Source organism: Drosophila miranda, chromosome 3 (genome assembly GCF_003369915.1).
Source record: "Drosophila miranda strain MSH22 chromosome 3, D.miranda_PacBio2.1, whole genome shotgun sequence".
NCBI lineage: Eukaryota > Metazoa > Arthropoda > Insecta > Diptera > Drosophilidae > Drosophila > Drosophila miranda.
This window is the reverse complement of record NC_046676.1, coordinates 12,783,286-12,800,890: the sequence shown is the minus strand read 5'-3', so window position 1 is coordinate 12,800,890 and position 17,605 is coordinate 12,783,286. Positions and strand designations below refer to the sequence as shown.

At 49.4% G+C, this 17,605-nt stretch overlaps 2 protein-coding genes across 2 annotated transcripts; both read left to right on the top strand.

Annotated features, from left to right (window-relative positions):
• The first annotated feature begins 2,020 nt into the window (after window positions 1-2,020).
• Window positions 2,021-4,537, top strand: LOC108159181 (protein ORD). Its single transcript, XM_033391174.1, has 6 exons — window positions 2,021-2,145; window positions 2,211-2,836; window positions 2,903-3,152; window positions 3,208-3,384; window positions 3,454-3,531; window positions 3,595-4,537. Exons 1-6 carry the CDS (start codon window positions 2,131-2,133, stop codon window positions 3,853-3,855), a joined length of 1,407 nt encoding a protein of 468 aa, XP_033247065.1. The 5' UTR covers window positions 2,021-2,130; the 3' UTR covers window positions 3,856-4,537.
• Window positions 4,538-10,813: 6,276 nt separating this feature from the next.
• Window positions 10,814-13,648, top strand: LOC117188032 (protein ORD-like). Its single transcript, XM_033391175.1, has 6 exons — window positions 10,814-10,941; window positions 11,007-11,632; window positions 11,699-11,948; window positions 12,004-12,180; window positions 12,249-12,326; window positions 12,390-13,648. Exons 1-6 carry the CDS (start codon window positions 10,927-10,929, stop codon window positions 12,648-12,650), a joined length of 1,407 nt encoding a protein of 468 aa, XP_033247066.1. The 5' UTR covers window positions 10,814-10,926; the 3' UTR covers window positions 12,651-13,648.
• Window positions 13,649-17,605: the final 3,957 nt, after the last annotated feature.

The window sequence follows — 17,605 nt, the reverse complement described above, 5'->3', positions numbered from 1 at the left end:
CAAGCTGGCATGGAGGCCCAATGTAGTGGAAAGGGTGAAGAAGGCTACCATTGCGCTTTATGCATCCAAGAAGATGCTCAGCAGCACATAGGGCCTGTCACCTGCTCTAATGCACTGGATCTACATCTCGGTGGTGCGACCAACTCTGCTGTATGGAGCCTTAGTGTGGTGGCAGGCTACTGAAAAGAAGACATACCATAAGCTTATGGAAAAGACTCAGCGACAGGCTCTGCTCTGTATTACAGGGGCGCTGAGGTCAACCCCAACAAAAGCACTCGAAACTGTACTCGGAATCGACCCCCTGGACATTCACGCTCGCCTGATTGCGGGAAAGGCAGCACAACGCCTTATAGCATCAGGAAACCTATCGATACAAGGATACGGGCACAGTTCAATTGGCAGGGACATGACCAGATCAACTGATTACGTGACCCCCCAAACTTGCCTTGACGTCAAAACAACCACATCTTTGGGACCTGAAGACTGGAAAATTGGAAGGGACCAAGCTGAGCACCTCAATATATACACAGACGGCTCCAAGATGGACGGAGGAGTAGGAGCGGGCCTATACTGTACAGACCCTGAGATAAGGCTGTCGTATAAGCTACCGGACCAATGCAGCATATTCCAGGCAGAAGTTTTTGCCATCGGGAAAGCAGCGGAGGTCGCTCTCCTCACAGAACGAGCACACGATGCGGTCAACCTATTCGTCGACAGCCAAGCGGCGATAAGATCCATGCAGTCGTCCGCGGTCAGTTCCAGAAGTGTCTTGGCGAGCAGGGAGGCATTAGACATCCTAAGCACGACAAAGACAGTGCGGATCTATTGGGTTCCCAGCCACCAGGGCATCGAAGGAAACGAAGCGGCGGACGTACTAGCTAAGGAAGGCGTCGGGCTGGAGAATAGGAGAACCGAGAACGTGCCTGTCTCCCTTAGAACGCTGCAATGCGAACTAGAGAAGCAGGCTAGAACACAGACTGATAGCAGGTGGAACAGTACCACCACCTGCAGAACCTCGAAGATAATGTGCAAGGAACGCAACGAGAAACTTAGCCACTACCTACTGCACCTACCACGAAAGGACTGTAGATTGCTAGTGGGAATACTTACAGGTCACTGTCTGGCTGCTGCACATGCAGCTAAGCTAGGCATCACCAACAGAGACAGTTGTAGGAAATGTGATGAGCCTGGGGCTATCGAAACCCTGGAACATCTCATCTGCTACTGTCCGGCTCTCTCAAGGGCAAGGAGGAGATACCTGGGCGCCCCAGTGCTGGCATCACTGGAAGATGCCTCCAAAAGGACGCCACAGGAACTGCTGGCCTATGCTAAAAACACCTCGATTCTCGGGGACTTTAAAACCACCTAAACACTCCCGCGACGGTTCATACACCCCCTCTATCCGGATAACTAAGGGCCAGATTGGCCTATGCGTGGCCCCGCTGAGGGTCGTCCGGGTTAACCTAACCTAACCTAATTGAAAAATAAAGCGAATGAAACAAATAATCATTTCAAAATTCGAATCTCAACTCAAATCAATGTTCTAAGAATTTATTCCACAAAGAAAACGCAAGAAAAATAAATATCAGAGAACAACAAGAAGAATGAAATAATGTGAGATTATAAGAAACAATTTTTTATAGATAAACATTTTTTTTTTTGTATATCAATATAAAATTGATATAAAATTTATATCTGAACACAAATCTACTTATAATTAATTGAATAAAGAATGAATGCGAAATTATTGGAAAAAAATTTTTCACACTAATAACCAGTGTCGAAAGTATCGAAAGTATCTCTTTTCGCACTCTTTTCGGATCTTATTTTGAGCTCTCTCTCATTAAACATGGCCTCAAAGCGCTCTCCCTAGTGCTGAGCGTAACATAAGCCCCAAAAAGAGAGATTTGCGGGCCACCCTGCATAATTTCAGCTTTCCCACACTAAAAATCAGTATCGATAGTATCGAAAGTGTCGATGCACTATCGATACACGCTGCCCAGCCGGTGTCCGGCGGGTGATTAGCAACACTGTGAATGTGAAGCTCTCTGAAAAAGTTTTTCTGGTGAAAATTGTTCGATTTCTGCGAACAAAAAAGAAAACAAGGACGAGACTAAGGGAGATAAAAGTATGCGCTTCCTATCGGTAAGTGGGAACAGGCGTATGCCCTCGAGCATGAATAGAAACTAACAACTGTGCCGCCCCCGAAGCTGAACATCAAAGACTGCCTCGGCTGCAGCGATTTGAGAGTGTCGTTCCCCCAATCGAACAGCGTGCACGTGCTGCTGTACAAGCCGATGGGGCAGGAGCAGGCCCGCGACACCGTCAATGTGGCCGTGACGCCTGTGGCACAGGCCATACAGCTGCTGTGCACTCGGACCTTTCCGGACGCCGAGAGCTTGGAGCGGCTGCCGCTGCTGAAGGTGGGACGCGGCAGCGTTTCCCTGCGCTTCCAGGTGTTGCAGCCCACACCCTCGGAGGAGGACAGCGACAGCGACAGCGACTTGGACCTGGAGCCGTCCACATCGGCGCAGGCAAGAGTGCGTCTCGAGGAGCGGAAGAGACGCCACGAGGCGGCACGTAATCCCAAGAAAATTATCGTAGTCGAAACGGAGGTGATGGTCGAGCGGCGATTCGACGATCCCCAGAGTCTGGACTGGGTCACCTTTACGGCGAACGGTGGCGAGATCCTCAAATGGCAGCTGGACGAGTTCCACGCTCAGTTGTTCGAGGATCCCCAGTACTCGTCCATCCATCTGTGGGATCTGCATCACAGATGCGCCGGCAATTGGCTGCAGATCATCCGGGCGGACGGCAATGGCTACAAAAACTTTCAGTGGGTCTCGCATCTGCTAAAATCATTTGCTTTTAGGGGTTTGCTACAATTCGCGATTCGTTCCAGGACCCCGGGCAATCCGTTTGAGATCTTTGCCAAGCTCTTCGTTCGCAAGGAGCTGGATGGGGAGGATTTGGTGTGCAAATTGGCCGAATCCTGTATTACCGGCCACAAGGCCGTACTCCGCTCGGAGCGTCTGTTCGTGATGCAGGCGTTCAACCATGTGCGCCGCATATTCGAGTACATCACCATGAAGCAGTACACGGTGTGGTTCCTGGTGTCCGGCGCCCAGGGCCCTCAAAGTCTGACCGAAGAGGTATATGCGACCTCTCTGTTTTCCACATGTTTTTCATTGCGTTTTCCTCCGGCAGGATCTCGACTTCGATTTGCGTAATGTGCGCACTTCCATCCGTATTGCTGGCGACAACAGGAACATCTTCTGGAGCCAGTCCGATCACAATGTCCAGAACTTGCTGATGGTCTCCTTCCAGTTGGCCCTGAGCAGCATTGCCAAGCAATCGGTGCTGATTATCAGCCATTTGGATAAGGTTTGCACTGTGTGCCTTTGAGTCTACGTTTCTCTTGATCCCCCCCTCCACCCGTCCTGTATCTTATAGATAGCTGATTTCGTGACCTGGCAGATTATCACGGCTTCCTACATGAACGACATCGATGCCCGTGGACCCACAGATTCGGTAAGATCCCCAGCAGTCGCCCATTCCCGACTTTGGTTTCCTTTAATGTACATTCTGTTTCAGAAATGGGTCTGCATGCGCTACTTGCAACGCATCGTCGAAATGGCCCAGGCCAACTGCATCATTGTCCTCATCGAGTATCCCAGCTTCCTGAGCATTCTCTCCGACGAGCGGCATGTGATCAAGTGTGAGAAGCAGCCGGACAAAGAATCCTGGGACGTTAAAGTTGCGTCCGCCGAATCGTCCGAGTCCCGCTTGGAAATCCTTAAGAATGCCATCGATTTCGCGCTAGGCAGTGTCGCGCCCGCCACCCCTCAAGAATAAGGCATCTATCAAGCGCTCATCCAATTTTAGTTTTACAAATATTTCCTTTGCTCCTCCATTGTTCCATTGCTCGTTTTGTAATTACGCAGCCGCCGCCGCCGCTGCCGCTCACGGAACAACAACAGGAGCTCCATTCTTCAGCTCCATTTCAATTAGGGTTTTGCCGGCTGTCAGTTTGAATGCCACACAGCCAGCAAGCCGATAGAAAGCGCATATTTTTATCTCCCTTAGTCTCGTCCTTGTTTTCTTTTTTTTTCGCAGAAATCGAACAATTTTCACCAAAGGCACGCGTCATTTGCTGGCGAAATGAATTTTACGTAAACCTAAAAGCATTTTAAGCCAAATATTTTCATAAAATAGTTAACATTGTTAGGCCCTTTTAGACGAAGCCGAAGGAAACAGAACACTTTTTTTTTGTAGAATTATATATATAGATATATATATATAGACTTATATATATATATGTATATATATATATATAGATATTCAAGATTTGGCATTCAATAAGTGCCTTGGTGGGGCCAAATCTTACATATATAACATATTCCATTCATTCAAAAATAATATCAGAGAAGAAGAGATGGATCCCATTTATTTCGAAAAAATACACACTTTTTTTTTTATTGTATCAAGATGAATTGATAAAAAATGGAAAAAAAATACACTATTGAATTGAAAACAAAATAAAGCGAGCGAAGGAAATAATCATTAAAAAATCATTAAAATTTCACAAGGAAAACAAAAAAAATAATATTGGAAAAAATTCTTTCTTTACAAATACATTTTTTTGTTTATATCCAAATAAAATTGATCCACAAAAATTATGGAAAAATATCAGAAAGAAAATGCACTGTTAAGTAACTGAAAAATAAAGCGAGTGAAACAAATAATCTTTAAAAATTCGAGTCTAAAATTAAATCAATGTGCCAAGAGTTTAAGCCACAAAGAAAAATAATAATAACCACAAATAATATCAAAGAACAACAACAAGAAGAATGAATGAATGTGAGATTATGGGAAACAAGTCTCTCTATATTAATTTTTATATTTTTTATTTATCCAATTAAAATTGATCCACAAAAATTATGGAAAAATATCTGAGAGAAAATTCACTCATAATTAATTGAAAAATATGGCTGGCAAAAACCCTCTAGCTGAACCCTCCACGAGGGTGCCGGCTGGGCAATGGACACTGCATTATCCCGGGCGAGGATAATGCACTGTCGCTTGCCCTGCCCGGGGTAATGCAGTGTCTAAGCGAGGGCTATGGTCCATCGTCTTCCCGATCTAAAGTCGGGGGAACTGAACCAAGGCCATGGCTAGAGGTGCCTGGCGGCCAGGCATAAAACGCTAGGGGTGGTCCCCCGAAAAACATTAACCGGTATGGACCTTCGGGCCAAATATGGAGGCAGATAAGGAGCAAGTACGGGTTGGGATGTCAACCCAAACGTCGGTCGAAAGCGTGACTGCTACCACCGGCAGGGACGGGGAGGAGCAATCCTCTCTGCGTGTCGCCAGCGGTCACACCTCGGGCATGGCGGGAGAAGGTCATGTCAGTTGTAATACTACTGCCACTAAAACGACGCTCGGACCTGGAGAGCGTGCTATCCATTAGCAAGACCGAAGAGGAAAGCCTTCTCCGCTCGCTGGAACCAGGTACCAGCTCCCTGCGTAGGGAAGGGCCGAGGCGTTCCAGGGAGGGGATGAAGGCAAAAGCTCAGTATAAGGCGGCCCTCAAGTTACTGAGCCGGCTCCGGGCAAGGCGGATATCTCCCAAGAGGAGAAGTCCAAGCTAGCCTGGGCTGAGCAACGGGTACAAGAGGGCCGCGAACACTACGCGCAGTTGCCCCAGATGAAGGCAACAAACGGTGGATTCGCCAACAAGGTGGAGGAGATGTTGGCCACCAAGAGGCAACGCTCGATCGAGAGTGCTGCCAAAGACACTCCGGCGAGCAAGCGGCAACGCGGGCCCAAGGTGGCCACCCCCCAGCCGAAGACGAGGAAGCCGAGACAGAAGGCCATGAGCGAGGTGTCCAAGAGACATCTCATTGTGGCCTTGATCGACCGCAGCGACGAGAACGGGAAGATGACGGCGGCGCAGTGGAAGTTAGTCCACGCGCAGCTCGTCGAGGCACTGTTCTCGCTAATGGAGGAGGACCCTAGCGCTGCCATGCCCACGTTCGATGGAGCGGGATGGCTGAACGGGGTCAAAATCCTCAAGTGTAACGACGACCCAACGCGGCAGTGGCTGGTGCAGAAGGTGCCCCTACTGGAAGCTCTGTGGGAGGGGGCCAAGCTGGAGGTGGTAGACAGGGAGCTGATCCCGTCCATACCAAAGGCGAAGGTGCTCTTCCCCATTGCTGTCCAGGGGGAGCGAGCACTGAAGCTGCTGCAGAGGCAAAATCCGGACGTGCCAACGGCTGACTGGAAGGTTCTGCATGCCGGTAGCCCACTACCCAACGAGGGGGCCAGCACGTGATCCTCCAGATCAGCAAGGAGGCGGAGGACATCCTGTATCCCAAGTTCGGGAAGATGGCGTGGGGCGTAGGTAGCGTATACCTACGGCTGAAAAAGCGCCACCCCGAGGACAAAGATGCGCACACCCTCCAGGCAGGCGAGGTCGAGAAGGACCTAGGTCAGGAGACCATAGTGGAGGCCGCCCAGGGTCTTGCGCTGGACGACTCGGAGGAGGAGGAGGACGGTGACGGTGACCTGACAATCATAGTCAACCCGTCGTGCGAGGTTGAGTTAGCCACCCATGACACTAAGGGTGCTGCAACTCAATCTTCATAAAAGCAAGGTAGCGTCGGCGGAGCTCCTCATTGCCATGGAGCAAGGGCCCGCCGACATAGCTTTAGTCCAGGAGCCGTGGATTGCGTCAGGCAACTCTGTGGCCGGACTAAAGTCCTCAAATTACAGCCTTCTCTACTCAATATCGGTAAGCAGGAACAGAACCGCCGTACTCGTACGGAAGGGAATCCATGCTCATCTTATGTCTCATTACAGCACGGATGACCTGACGGTGGTGATGCTGGAGAGCGAGGAAAAGCGCCTAATGGCAGCTTCCTGCTACATGGCACACGACAGGCCCGCCCCACCGGAAGAACTTAGGAGTCTGGTGACAGAAGCCGGCTCCAAAAATCTCCAACTCCTCATCGGTGCAGATGCCAACGCCCATCACAATGTGTGGGGAAGCCCTGACATCAACGATAGAGGTGAGTCACTCCTAGACTTTATCTTATCCACTAACTTAGACGTAGCAAACGTGGGGAAGGAACACACCTTCGTGGGTCCCACCTCGTCAAACGTGCTAGACCTAAATCTTGTCACGGGAAAGAGTACCTTGGTATCTGACTGGAGAGTCCTCGAAAGACCATCCTTCTCAGACCATAAGTACATTCAGTTCAAGTGCGAATTCAAACACTTTTCGAAGATAACAGTCTATAGAAACCCCCGGAACACAAACTGGGTAAAGTTTAAAAAGACAGTTACTCCGAAGCTCGCGAATCCGGGCTCAGTGAAATCCGCGGAGGATATAGAGAAGTCCCTAAAGACCCTAACCAACGAGTAACTGAACGCCTACCATGCATCGTGCAAACCCTCGAGAACGAAGAGGAGGTCCAAGCCACTCTGGTGGAACCGAGATCTCTCTCTCCAAAGGAACAACCTCAAGGAATTCTTCAAGATCGCCAAACAAGCGAACGAAGAGATTGTCAATGAGGAATATAAAATCCTACTTAGGAGCTACAAGAAGGAAATACGTAAGGCACAAAGGAACTCGTGGAGAAACTTCTGCCCCAACATTGAGAAAGTGCCCGAAACCGCTAGGCTCCGGAAGCTGCTTTCAAAGCAGCCCACAGTACAGAGCCAACTAAAACTAGACAACGGACAGTGGACAGAGGGCAGTAAAGAAGCCCTAACAGCACTAATGGAGGCGCACTTCCCTGGATGCACCGAGGTCACTGACGCCAAGGAGCATCAGGACCTAGCAACTGAAGAACAGCACCCCCCAATAGGTCTGTTAACCACTAAGAGAATCCACTGGGCCATAGACTCCTTCGCGGGCATAAAAGCACCAGGACTGGACGGGATATTCCCAGCCATGATGCAGTTGACCAAAGAGGTTATCACCCCATGGCTCTTCGCAATATACTCAGCATGCCTAAGTTCGGGCTATATCCCAATCCAATGGAGAACCTCGAGAGTTGTCTTCCTCCCTAAGGCAGGAAAGTGCAGCCACGTGAGTCCCAAGGATTACAGACCGATAAGCCTTACCTCCTTTTTACTAAAAACACTAGAAAAGCTGTTGGATTTACACATCAGGAATGAGGTAGGGGGACTGATGTCAACAAACCAACACGCCTACACCAAGGGGAAATCAGTGGAGACGGCACTACACTCGCTAGTAGCCACCATCGAGAGCGCCCTTCACAACAAAAAGTATGCTTTGGGAGCATTTGTGGACATCTCAGGAGCATTCAACAACGTGGCCACAACCGCAATAACAAGTCGCCTAGAAGCGAATAACATACACCCTGCAATCAACGTCTGGATCAAAAACCTCCTAAGTTGTTGACGGGTGCAATCGGAGTGGGGCACTGCTTCCATGGTAAAGGGGGCACACAGAGGCACACCTCAAGGTGGAGTCCTGTCGCCACTACTGTGGAATTTGGTGGTCGACGACCTCATTAAGAGATTTGAAAGGAAGGCCCCAAAAATAACAGCTTATGTATGTCCATCGACCCTCAGCTCCATAATGGAACGTACACTCAGGGAGATACGTGAGTGGGCGGAAGAGGCAGGACTCAGTATCAACGCGGACAAGACGGACCTCATCCTCTTTACCAAGAGGTACAAGGTACCGATATGGAACCCCCCGAAAATTGACCAAACTAGGCTGACTCCAAAATCACAGGTGAAATACCTAGGCACAGTACTGGACAGCAAGCTGGCATGGAGGCCCAATGTAGTGGAAAGGGTGAAGAAGGCTACCATTGCGCTTTATGCATCCAAGAAGATGCTCAGCAGCACATAGGGCCTGTCACCTGCTCTAATGCACTGGATCTACATCTCGGTGGTGCGACCAACTCTGCTGTATGGAGCCTTAGTGTGGTGGCAGGCTACTGAAAAGAAGACATACCATAAGCTTATGGAAAAGACTCAGCGACAGGCTCTGCTCTGTATTACAGGGGCGCTGAGGTCAACCCCAACAAAAGCACTCGAAACTGTACTCGGAATCGACCCCCTGGACATTCACGCTCGCCTGATTGCGGGAAAGGCAGCACAACGCCTTATAGCATCAGGAAACCTATCGATACAAGGATACGGGCACAGTTCAATTGGCAGGGACATGACCAGATCAACTGATTACATGACCCCCAAACTTGCCTTGACGTCAAAACAACCACATCTTTGGGACCTGAAGACTGGAAAATTGGAAGGGACCAAGCTGAGCACCTCAATATATACACAGACGGCTCCAAGATGGACGGAGGAGTAGGAGCGGGCCTATACTGTACAGACCCTGAGATAAGGCTGTCGTATAAGCTACCGGACCAATGCAGCATATTCCAGGCAGAAGTTTTTGCCATCGGGAAAGCAGCGGAGGTCGCTCTCCTCACAGAACGAGCACACGATGCGGTCAACCTATTCGTCGACAGCCAAGCGGCGATAAGATCCATGCAGTCGTCCGCGGTCAGTTCCAGAAGTGTCTTGGCGAGCAGGGACATTAGACATCCTAAGCACGACAAAGACAGTGCGGATCTATTGGGTTCCCAGCCAACGGGGCATCGAAGGAAACGAAGCGGCGGACGTACTAGCTAAGGAAGGCGTCGGGCTGGAGAATAGGAGAACCGAGAACGTGCCTGTCTCCCTTAGAACGCTGCAATGCGAACTAGAGAAGCAGGCTAGAACACAGACTGATAGCAGGTGGAACAGTACCACCACCTGCAGAACCTCGAAGATAATGTGCAGGGAACGCAACGAGAAACTTAGCCACTACCTACTGCACCTACCACGAAAGGACTGTAGATTGCTAGTGGGAATACTTACAGGTCACTGTCTGGCTGCTGCACATGCAGCTAAGCTAGGCATCACCAACAGAGACAGTTGTAGGAAATGTGATGAACCTGGGGCTATCGAAACCCTGGAACATCTCATCTGCTACTGTCCGGCTCTCTCAAGGGCAAGGAGGAGATACCTGGGCGCCCCAGTGCTGGCATCACTGGAAGATGCCTCCAAAAGGACGCCACAGGAACTGCTGGCCTATGCTAAAAACACCTCGATTCTCGGGTACTTTAAAACCACCTAAACACTCCCGCGACGGTTCATACACCCCCTCTATCCGGATAACTAAGGGCCAGATTGGCCTATGCGTGGCCCCGCTGAGGGTCGTCCGGGTTAACCTAACCTAACCTAATTGAAAAATAAAGCGAATGAAACAAATAATCATTTCAAAATTCGAATCTCAACTCAAATCAATGTTCTAAGAATTTATTCCACAAAGAAAACGCAAGAAAAATAAATATCAGAGAACAACAAGAAGAATGAAATAATGTGAGATTATAAGAAACAATTTTTTATAGATAAACATTTTTTTTTTTGTATATCAATATAAAATTGATATAAAATTTATATCTGAACACAAATCTACTTATAATTAATTGAATAAAGAATGAATGCGAAATTATTGGAAAAAAATTGTTCACACTAATAACCAGTGTCGAAAGTATCGAAAGTATCTCTTTTCGCACTCTTTTCGGATCTTATTTTGAGCTCTCTCTCATTAAACATGGCCTCAAAGCGCTCTCCCTAGTGCTGAGCGTAACATAAGCCCCAAAAAGAGAGATTTGCGGGCCACCCTGCATAATTTCAGCTTTCCCACACTAAAAATCAGTATCGATAGTATCGAAAGTGTCGATGCACTATCGATACACGCTGCCCAGCCGGTGTCCAGCGGGTGATTAGCAACACTGTGAATGTGAAGCTCTCTGAAAAAGTTTTTCTGGTGAAAATTGTTCGATTTCTGCGAACAAAAAAGAAAACAAGGACGAGACTAAGGGAGATAAAAGTATGCGCTTCCTATCGGTAAGTGGGAACAGGCGTATGCCCTCGAGCATGAATAGAAACTAACAACTGTGCCGCCCCCGAAGCTGAACATCAAAGACTGCCTCGGCTGCAGCGATGTGAGCGTGTCGTTCCCCCAATCGAACAGCGTGCATGTGCTGCTGTACAAGCCAATGAGGCAGGAGCAGGCCCGCGACACCGTCAATGTGGCCGTGACGCCTGTGGCACAGGCCATACAGCTGCTGTGCACTCGGATCTTTCCGGACGCCGAGAGCTTGGAGCGGCTGCCGCTGCTGGAGGTGGGACGCGGCAGCGTTTCCCTGCGCTTCCAGGTGTTGCAGCCCACACCCTCGGAGGAGGACAGCGACAGCGACAGCGACTGGGACCTGGAGCCGTCCACATCGGCGCACGCAAGAGTGCGTCTCGAGGAGCGGAAGAGACGCCACGAGGCGGCACGTAATCCCAAGAAAATTATCGTAGTCGAAACGGAGGTGATGGTCGAGCGGCGATTCGACGATCCCCAGAGTCTGGACTGGGTCACCTTTACGGCGAACGGTGGCGAGATCCTCAAATGGCAGCTGGACGAGTTCCACGCTCAGTTCTTCGAGGATCCCCAGTACTCGTCCATCCATTTGTGGGATCTGCAGCACAGGTGCGCCGGCAATTGGCTGCAGATCATCCGGGCGGACGGCAATGGCTACAAAAACTTTCAGTGGGTCTCGCATCTGCTAAAATCATTTGCTTTTAGGGGTTTGCTACATTTCGCGATTCATTCCAGGACCCCGGGCAATCCGTTTGAGATCTTTGCCAAGCTCTTCGTTCGCAAGGAGCTGGATGGGGAGGATTTGGTGTGCAAATTGGCCGAATCCTGTATTACCGGCCACAAGGCCGTACTCCGCTCGGAGCGTCTGTTCGTGATGCAGGCGTTCAACCATGTGCGCCGCATATTCGAGTACATCACCATGAAGCAGTACACGGTGTGGTTCCTGGTGCCCGGCGCCCAGGGCCCTCAAAGTCTGACCGAAGAGGTATATGCGACCTCTCTGTTTTCCACATGTTTTTCATTGCGTTTTCCTCCGGCAGGATCTCGACTTCGATTTGCGTAATGTGCGCACTTCCATCCGTATTGCTGGCGACAACAGGAACATCTTCTGGAGCCAGTCCGATCACAATGTCCAGAACTTGCTGATGGTCTCCTTCCAGTTGGCCCTGAGCAGCATTGCCAAGCAATCGGTGCTGATTATCAGCCATTTGGATAAGGTTTGCACTGTGTGCCTTTGAGTCTACGTTTCTCTTGATCCCCCCTCCACCCGTCCTGTATCTTATAGATAGCTGATTTCGTGACCTGGCAGATTATCACGGCTTCCTACATGAACGACATCGATGCCCGTGGACCCACAGATTCGGTAAGATCCCCAGCAGTCGCCCATTCCCGACTTTGGTTTCCTTTAATGTACATTCTGTTCCAGAAATGGGTCTGCATGCGCTACTTGCAACGCATCGTCGAAATGGCCCAGGCCAACTGCATCATTGTCCTCATCGAGTATCCCAGCTTCCTGAGCATTCTCTCCGACGAGCGGCATGTGATCAAGTGTGAGAAGCAGCCGGACAAAGAATCCTGGGACGTTAAAGTTGCGTCCGCCGAATCGTCCGAGTCCCGCTTGGAAATCCTTAAGAATGCCATCGATTTCGCGCTAGGCAGTGTCGCGCCCGCCACCCCTCAAGAATAAGGCATCTATCAAGCGCTCATCCAATTTTAGTTTTACAAATATTTCCTTTGCTCCTCCATTGTTCCATTGCTCGTTTTGTAATTACGCAGCCGCCGCCGCCGCCGCCGCTACCGCTCACGGAACAACAACAGGAGCTCCATTCTTCAGCTCCATTTCAATTAGGGTTTTGCCGGCTGTCAGTTTGAATCCCACACAGCCAGCAAGCCGATAGAAAGCGCATATTTTTATCTCCCTTAGTCTCGTCCTTGTTTTCTTTTTTTTTCGCAGAAATCGAACAATTTTCACCAAAGGCACGCGTCATTTGCTGGCGAAATGCATTTTACGTAAACCTAAAAGCATTTTAAGCCAAATATTTTCATAAAATAGTTAACATTGTTAGGCCCTTTTAGACGAAGCCGAAGGAAACAGAACACTTTTTTTTTGTAGAATTATATATATAGATATATATATATAGACTTATATATATATATGTATATATATATATATATAGATATTCAAGATTTGGCATTCAATAAGTGCCTTGGTGGGGCCAAATCTTACATATATAACATATTCCATTCATTCAAAAATAATATCAGAGAACAAGAGATGGATCCCATTTATTTCGAAAAAATACACACTTTTTTTTTTATTGTATCAAGATGAATTGATAAAAAATGGAAAAAAAATACACTATTGAATTCAAAACAAAATAAAGCGAGCGAAGGAAATAATCATTAAAAAATCATTAAAATTTCACAAGGAAAACAAAAAAAAATATAATTGGAAAAAATTCTTTCTTTACAAATACATTTTTTTGTTTATATCCAAATAAAATTGATCCACAAAAATTATGGAAAAATATCAGAAAGAAAATGCACTGTTAAGTAACTGAAAAATAAAGCGAGTGAAACAAATAATCTTTAAAAATTCGAGTCTAAAATTAAATCAATGTGCCAAGAGTTTAAGCCACAAAGAAAAATAATAATAACCACAAATAATATCAAAGAACAACAACATGAAGAATGAATGAATGTGCGATTATGGGAAACAAGTCTCTCTATATTAATTTTTATATTTTTTATTTATCCAATTAAAATTGATCCACAAAAATTATGGAAAAATATCTGAGAGAAAATTCACTCATAATTAATTGAAAAATATGGCTGGCAAAAACCCTCTAGCTGAACCCTCCACGAGGGTGCCGGCTGGGCAATGGACACTGCATTATCCCGGGCGAGGATAATGCACTGTCGCTTGCCCTGCCCGGGGTAATGCAGTGTCTAAGCGAGGGCTATGGTCCATCGTCTTCCCGATCTAAAGTCGGGGGAACTGAACCAAGGCCATGGCTAGAGGTGCCTGGCGGCCAGGCATAAAACGCTAGGGGGTGGTCCCCCCGAAAAACATTAACCGGTATGGACCTTCGGGACAAATATGGAGGCAGATAAGGAGCAAGCACGGGTTGGGATGTCAACCCAAACGTCGGTCGAAAGCGTGACTGCTACCACCGGCAGGGACGGGGAGGAGCAATCCTCTCTGCGTGTCGCCAGCGGTCACACCTCGGGCATGGCCGGAGCAGGTCATGTCAGTTGTAATACTACTGCCACTAAAACGACGCTCGGACCTGGAGAGCGTGCTATCCATTAGCAAGACCGAAGAGGAAAGCCTTCTCCGCTCGCCGGAACCAGGTACCAGCTCCCTGCGTAGGGAAGGGCCGAAGCGTTCCAGGGAGGGGATGAAGGCAAAAGCTCAGTATAAGGCGGCCCTCAAGTTACTGAGCCGGCTCCGGGGCAAGGCGGATATCTCCCAAGAGGAGAAGTCCAAGCTAGCCTGGGCTGAGCAACGGGTACAGGAGGGCCGCGAACACTACGCGCAGTTGCCCCAGATGAAGGCAACAAACGGTGGATTCGCCAACAAGGTGGAGGAGATGTTCGCCACCAAGAGGCAACGCTCGATCGAGAGTGCTGCCAAAGACACTCCGGCGAGCAAGCGGCAACGCGGGCCCAAGGTGGCCACCCCCCAGCCGAAGACGAGGAAGCCGAGACAGAAGGCCATGAGCGAGGTGTCCAAGAGACATCTCATTGTGGCCTTGATCGACCGCAGCGACGAGAACGGGAAGATGACGGCGGCGCAGTGGAAGTTAGTCCACGCGCAGCTCGTCGAGGCACTGTTCTCGCGAATGGAGGAGGACCCTAGCGCTGCCATGCCCACGTTCGATGGAGCGGGATGGCTGAACGGGGTCAAAATCCTCAAGTGTAACGACGACCCAACGCGGCAGTGGCTGGTGCAGAAGGTGCCCCTACTGGAAGCTCTGTGGGAGGGGGCCAAGCTGGAGGTGGTAGACAGGGAGCTGATCCCGTCCATACCAAAGGCGAAGGTGCACTTCCCCATTGCTGTCCAGGGGGAGCGAGCACTGAAGCTGCTGCAGAGGCAAAATCCGGACGTGCCAACGGCTGACTGGAAGGTTCTGCATGCCGGTAGCCCACTACCCAACGAGGGGGCCAGCACGTGATCCTCCAGATCAGCAAGGAGTTGGAGGACATCCTGTATCCCAAGTTCGGGAAGATGGCGTGGGGCGTAGGTAGCGTATACCTACGGCTGAAAAAGCGCCACCCCGAGGACAAAGATGCGCACACCCTCCAGGCAGGCGAGGTCGAGAAGGACCTAGGTCAGGAGACCATAGTGGAGGCCGCCCAGGGTCTTGCGCTGGACGACTCGGAGGAGGAGGAGAACGGTGACGGCGACCTTACAATCATAGTCAACCCGTCGTGCGAGGTTGAGTTAGCCACCCATGACACTAAGGGTGCTGCAACTCAATCTTCATAAAAGCAAGGTAGCGTCGGCGGAGCTCCTCATTGCCATGGAGCAAGGGCCCGCCGACATAGCTTTAGTCCAGGAGCCGTGGATTGCGTCAGGCAACTCTGTGGCCGGACTAAAGTCCTCAAATTACAGCCTTCTCTACTCAATATCGGTAAGCAGGAACAGAACCGCCGTACTCGTACGGAAGGGAATCCATGCTCATCTTATGTCTCATTACAGCACGGATGACCTGACGGTGGTGATGCTGGAGAGCGAGGAAAAGCGCCTAATGGCAGCTTCCTGCTACATGGCACACGACAGGCCCGCCCCACCGGAAGAACTTAGGAGTCTGGTGACAGAAGCCGGCTCCAAAAATCTCCAACTCCTCATCGGTGCAGACGCCAACGCCCATCACAATGTGTGGGGAAGCCCTGACATCAACGATAGAGGTGAGTCACTCCTAGACTTTATCTTATCCACTAACTTAGACGTAGCAAACGTGGGGAAGGAACACACCTTCGTGGGTCCCACCTCGTCAAACGTGCTAGACCTAAATCTTGTCACGGGAAAGAGTACCTTGGTATCTGACTGGAGAGTCCTCGAAAGACCATCCTTCTCAGACCATAAGTACATTCAGTTCAAGTGCGAATTCAAACACTTTTCGAAGATAACAGTCTATAGAAACCCCCGGAACACAAACTGGGTAAAGTTTAAAAAGACAGTTACTCCGAAGCTCGCGAATCCGGGCTCAGTGAAATCCGCGGAGGATATAGAGAAGTCCCTAAAGACCCTAACCAACGAGTAACTGAACGCCTACCATGCATCGTGCAAACCCTCGAGAACGAAGAGGAGGTCCAAGCCACTCTGGTGGAACCGAGATCTCTCTCTCCAAAGGAACAACCTCAATTAATTCTTCAAGATCGCCAAACAAGCGAACGAAGAGATTGTCAATGAGGAATATAAAATCCTACTTAGGAGCTACAAGAAGGAAATACGTAAGGCACAAAGGAACTCGTGGAGAAACTTCTGCTCCAACATTGAGAAAGTGCCCGAAACCGCTAGGCTCCGGAAGCTGCTTTCAAAGCAGCCCACAGTACAGAGCCAACTAAAACTAGACAACGGACAGTGGACAGAGGGCAGTAAAGAAGCCCTAACAGCACTAATGGAGGCGCACTTCCCTGGATGCACCGAGGTCACTGACGCCAAGGAGCATCAGGACCTAGCAACTGAGGAACAGCACCCCCCAATAGGTCTGTTAACCACTAAGAGAATCCACTGGGCCATAGACTCCTTCGCGGGCATAAAAGCACCAGGACTGGACGGGATATTCCCAGCCATGATGCAGTTGACCAAAGAGGTTATCACCCCATGGCTCTTCGCAATATACTCAGCATGCCTAAGTTCGGGCTATATCCCAATCCAATGGAGAACCTCGAGAGTTGTCTTCCTCCCTAAGGCAGGAAAGTGCAGCCACGTGAGTCCCAAGGATTACTGACCGATAAGCCTTACCTCCTTTTTACTAAAAACACTAGAAAAGCTGTTGGATTTACACATCAGGAATGAGGTAGGGGGACTGATGTCAACAAACCAACACGCCTACACCAAGGGGAAATCAGTGGAGACGGCACTACACTCGCTAGTAGCCACCATCGAGAGCGCCCTTCACAACAAAAAGTATGCTTTGGGAGCATTTGTGGACATCTCAGGAGCATTCAACAACGTGGCCACAACCGCAATAACAAGTCGCCTAGAAGCGAATAACATACACCCTGCAATCAACGTCTGGATCAAAAACCTCCTAAGTTGTAGACGGGTGCAATCGGAGTGGTACTGCTTCCATGGTAAAGGGGGCACACAGAGGCACACCTCAAGGTGGAGTCCTGTCGCCACTACTGTGGAATTTGGTGGTCGACGACCTCATTAAGAGATTTGAAAGGAAGGCCCCAAAAATAACAGCTTATGCAGACGACATAAGCATACTTATTACGGGTGTATGTCCATCGACCTTTAGCTCCATAATGGAACGTACACTCAGGGAGATACGTGAGTGGGCGGAAGAGGCAGGACTCAGTATCAACGCGGACAAGACGGACCTCATCCTCTTTACCAAGAGGTACAAGGTACCGATATGGAACCCCCCGAAAATTGACCAAACTAGGCTGACTCCAAAATCACAG

Bases quoted from the DNA above. Each gene is read 5' to 3' on its own strand.
- LOC108159181 (XM_033391174.1), top strand. The intron at 3,153-3,207 runs GTATATGCGACC...TTCCTCCGGCAG, and splicing joins CTCAAAGTCTGACCGAAGAG to GATCTCGACTTCGATTTGCG. The intron at 3,532-3,594 runs GTAAGATCCCCA...ATTCTGTTTCAG, and splicing joins CCCGTGGACCCACAGATTCG to AAATGGGTCTGCATGCGCTA.
- LOC117188032 (XM_033391175.1), top strand. The intron at 11,949-12,003 runs GTATATGCGACC...TTCCTCCGGCAG, and splicing joins CTCAAAGTCTGACCGAAGAG to GATCTCGACTTCGATTTGCG. The intron at 12,327-12,389 runs GTAAGATCCCCA...ATTCTGTTCCAG, and splicing joins CCCGTGGACCCACAGATTCG to AAATGGGTCTGCATGCGCTA.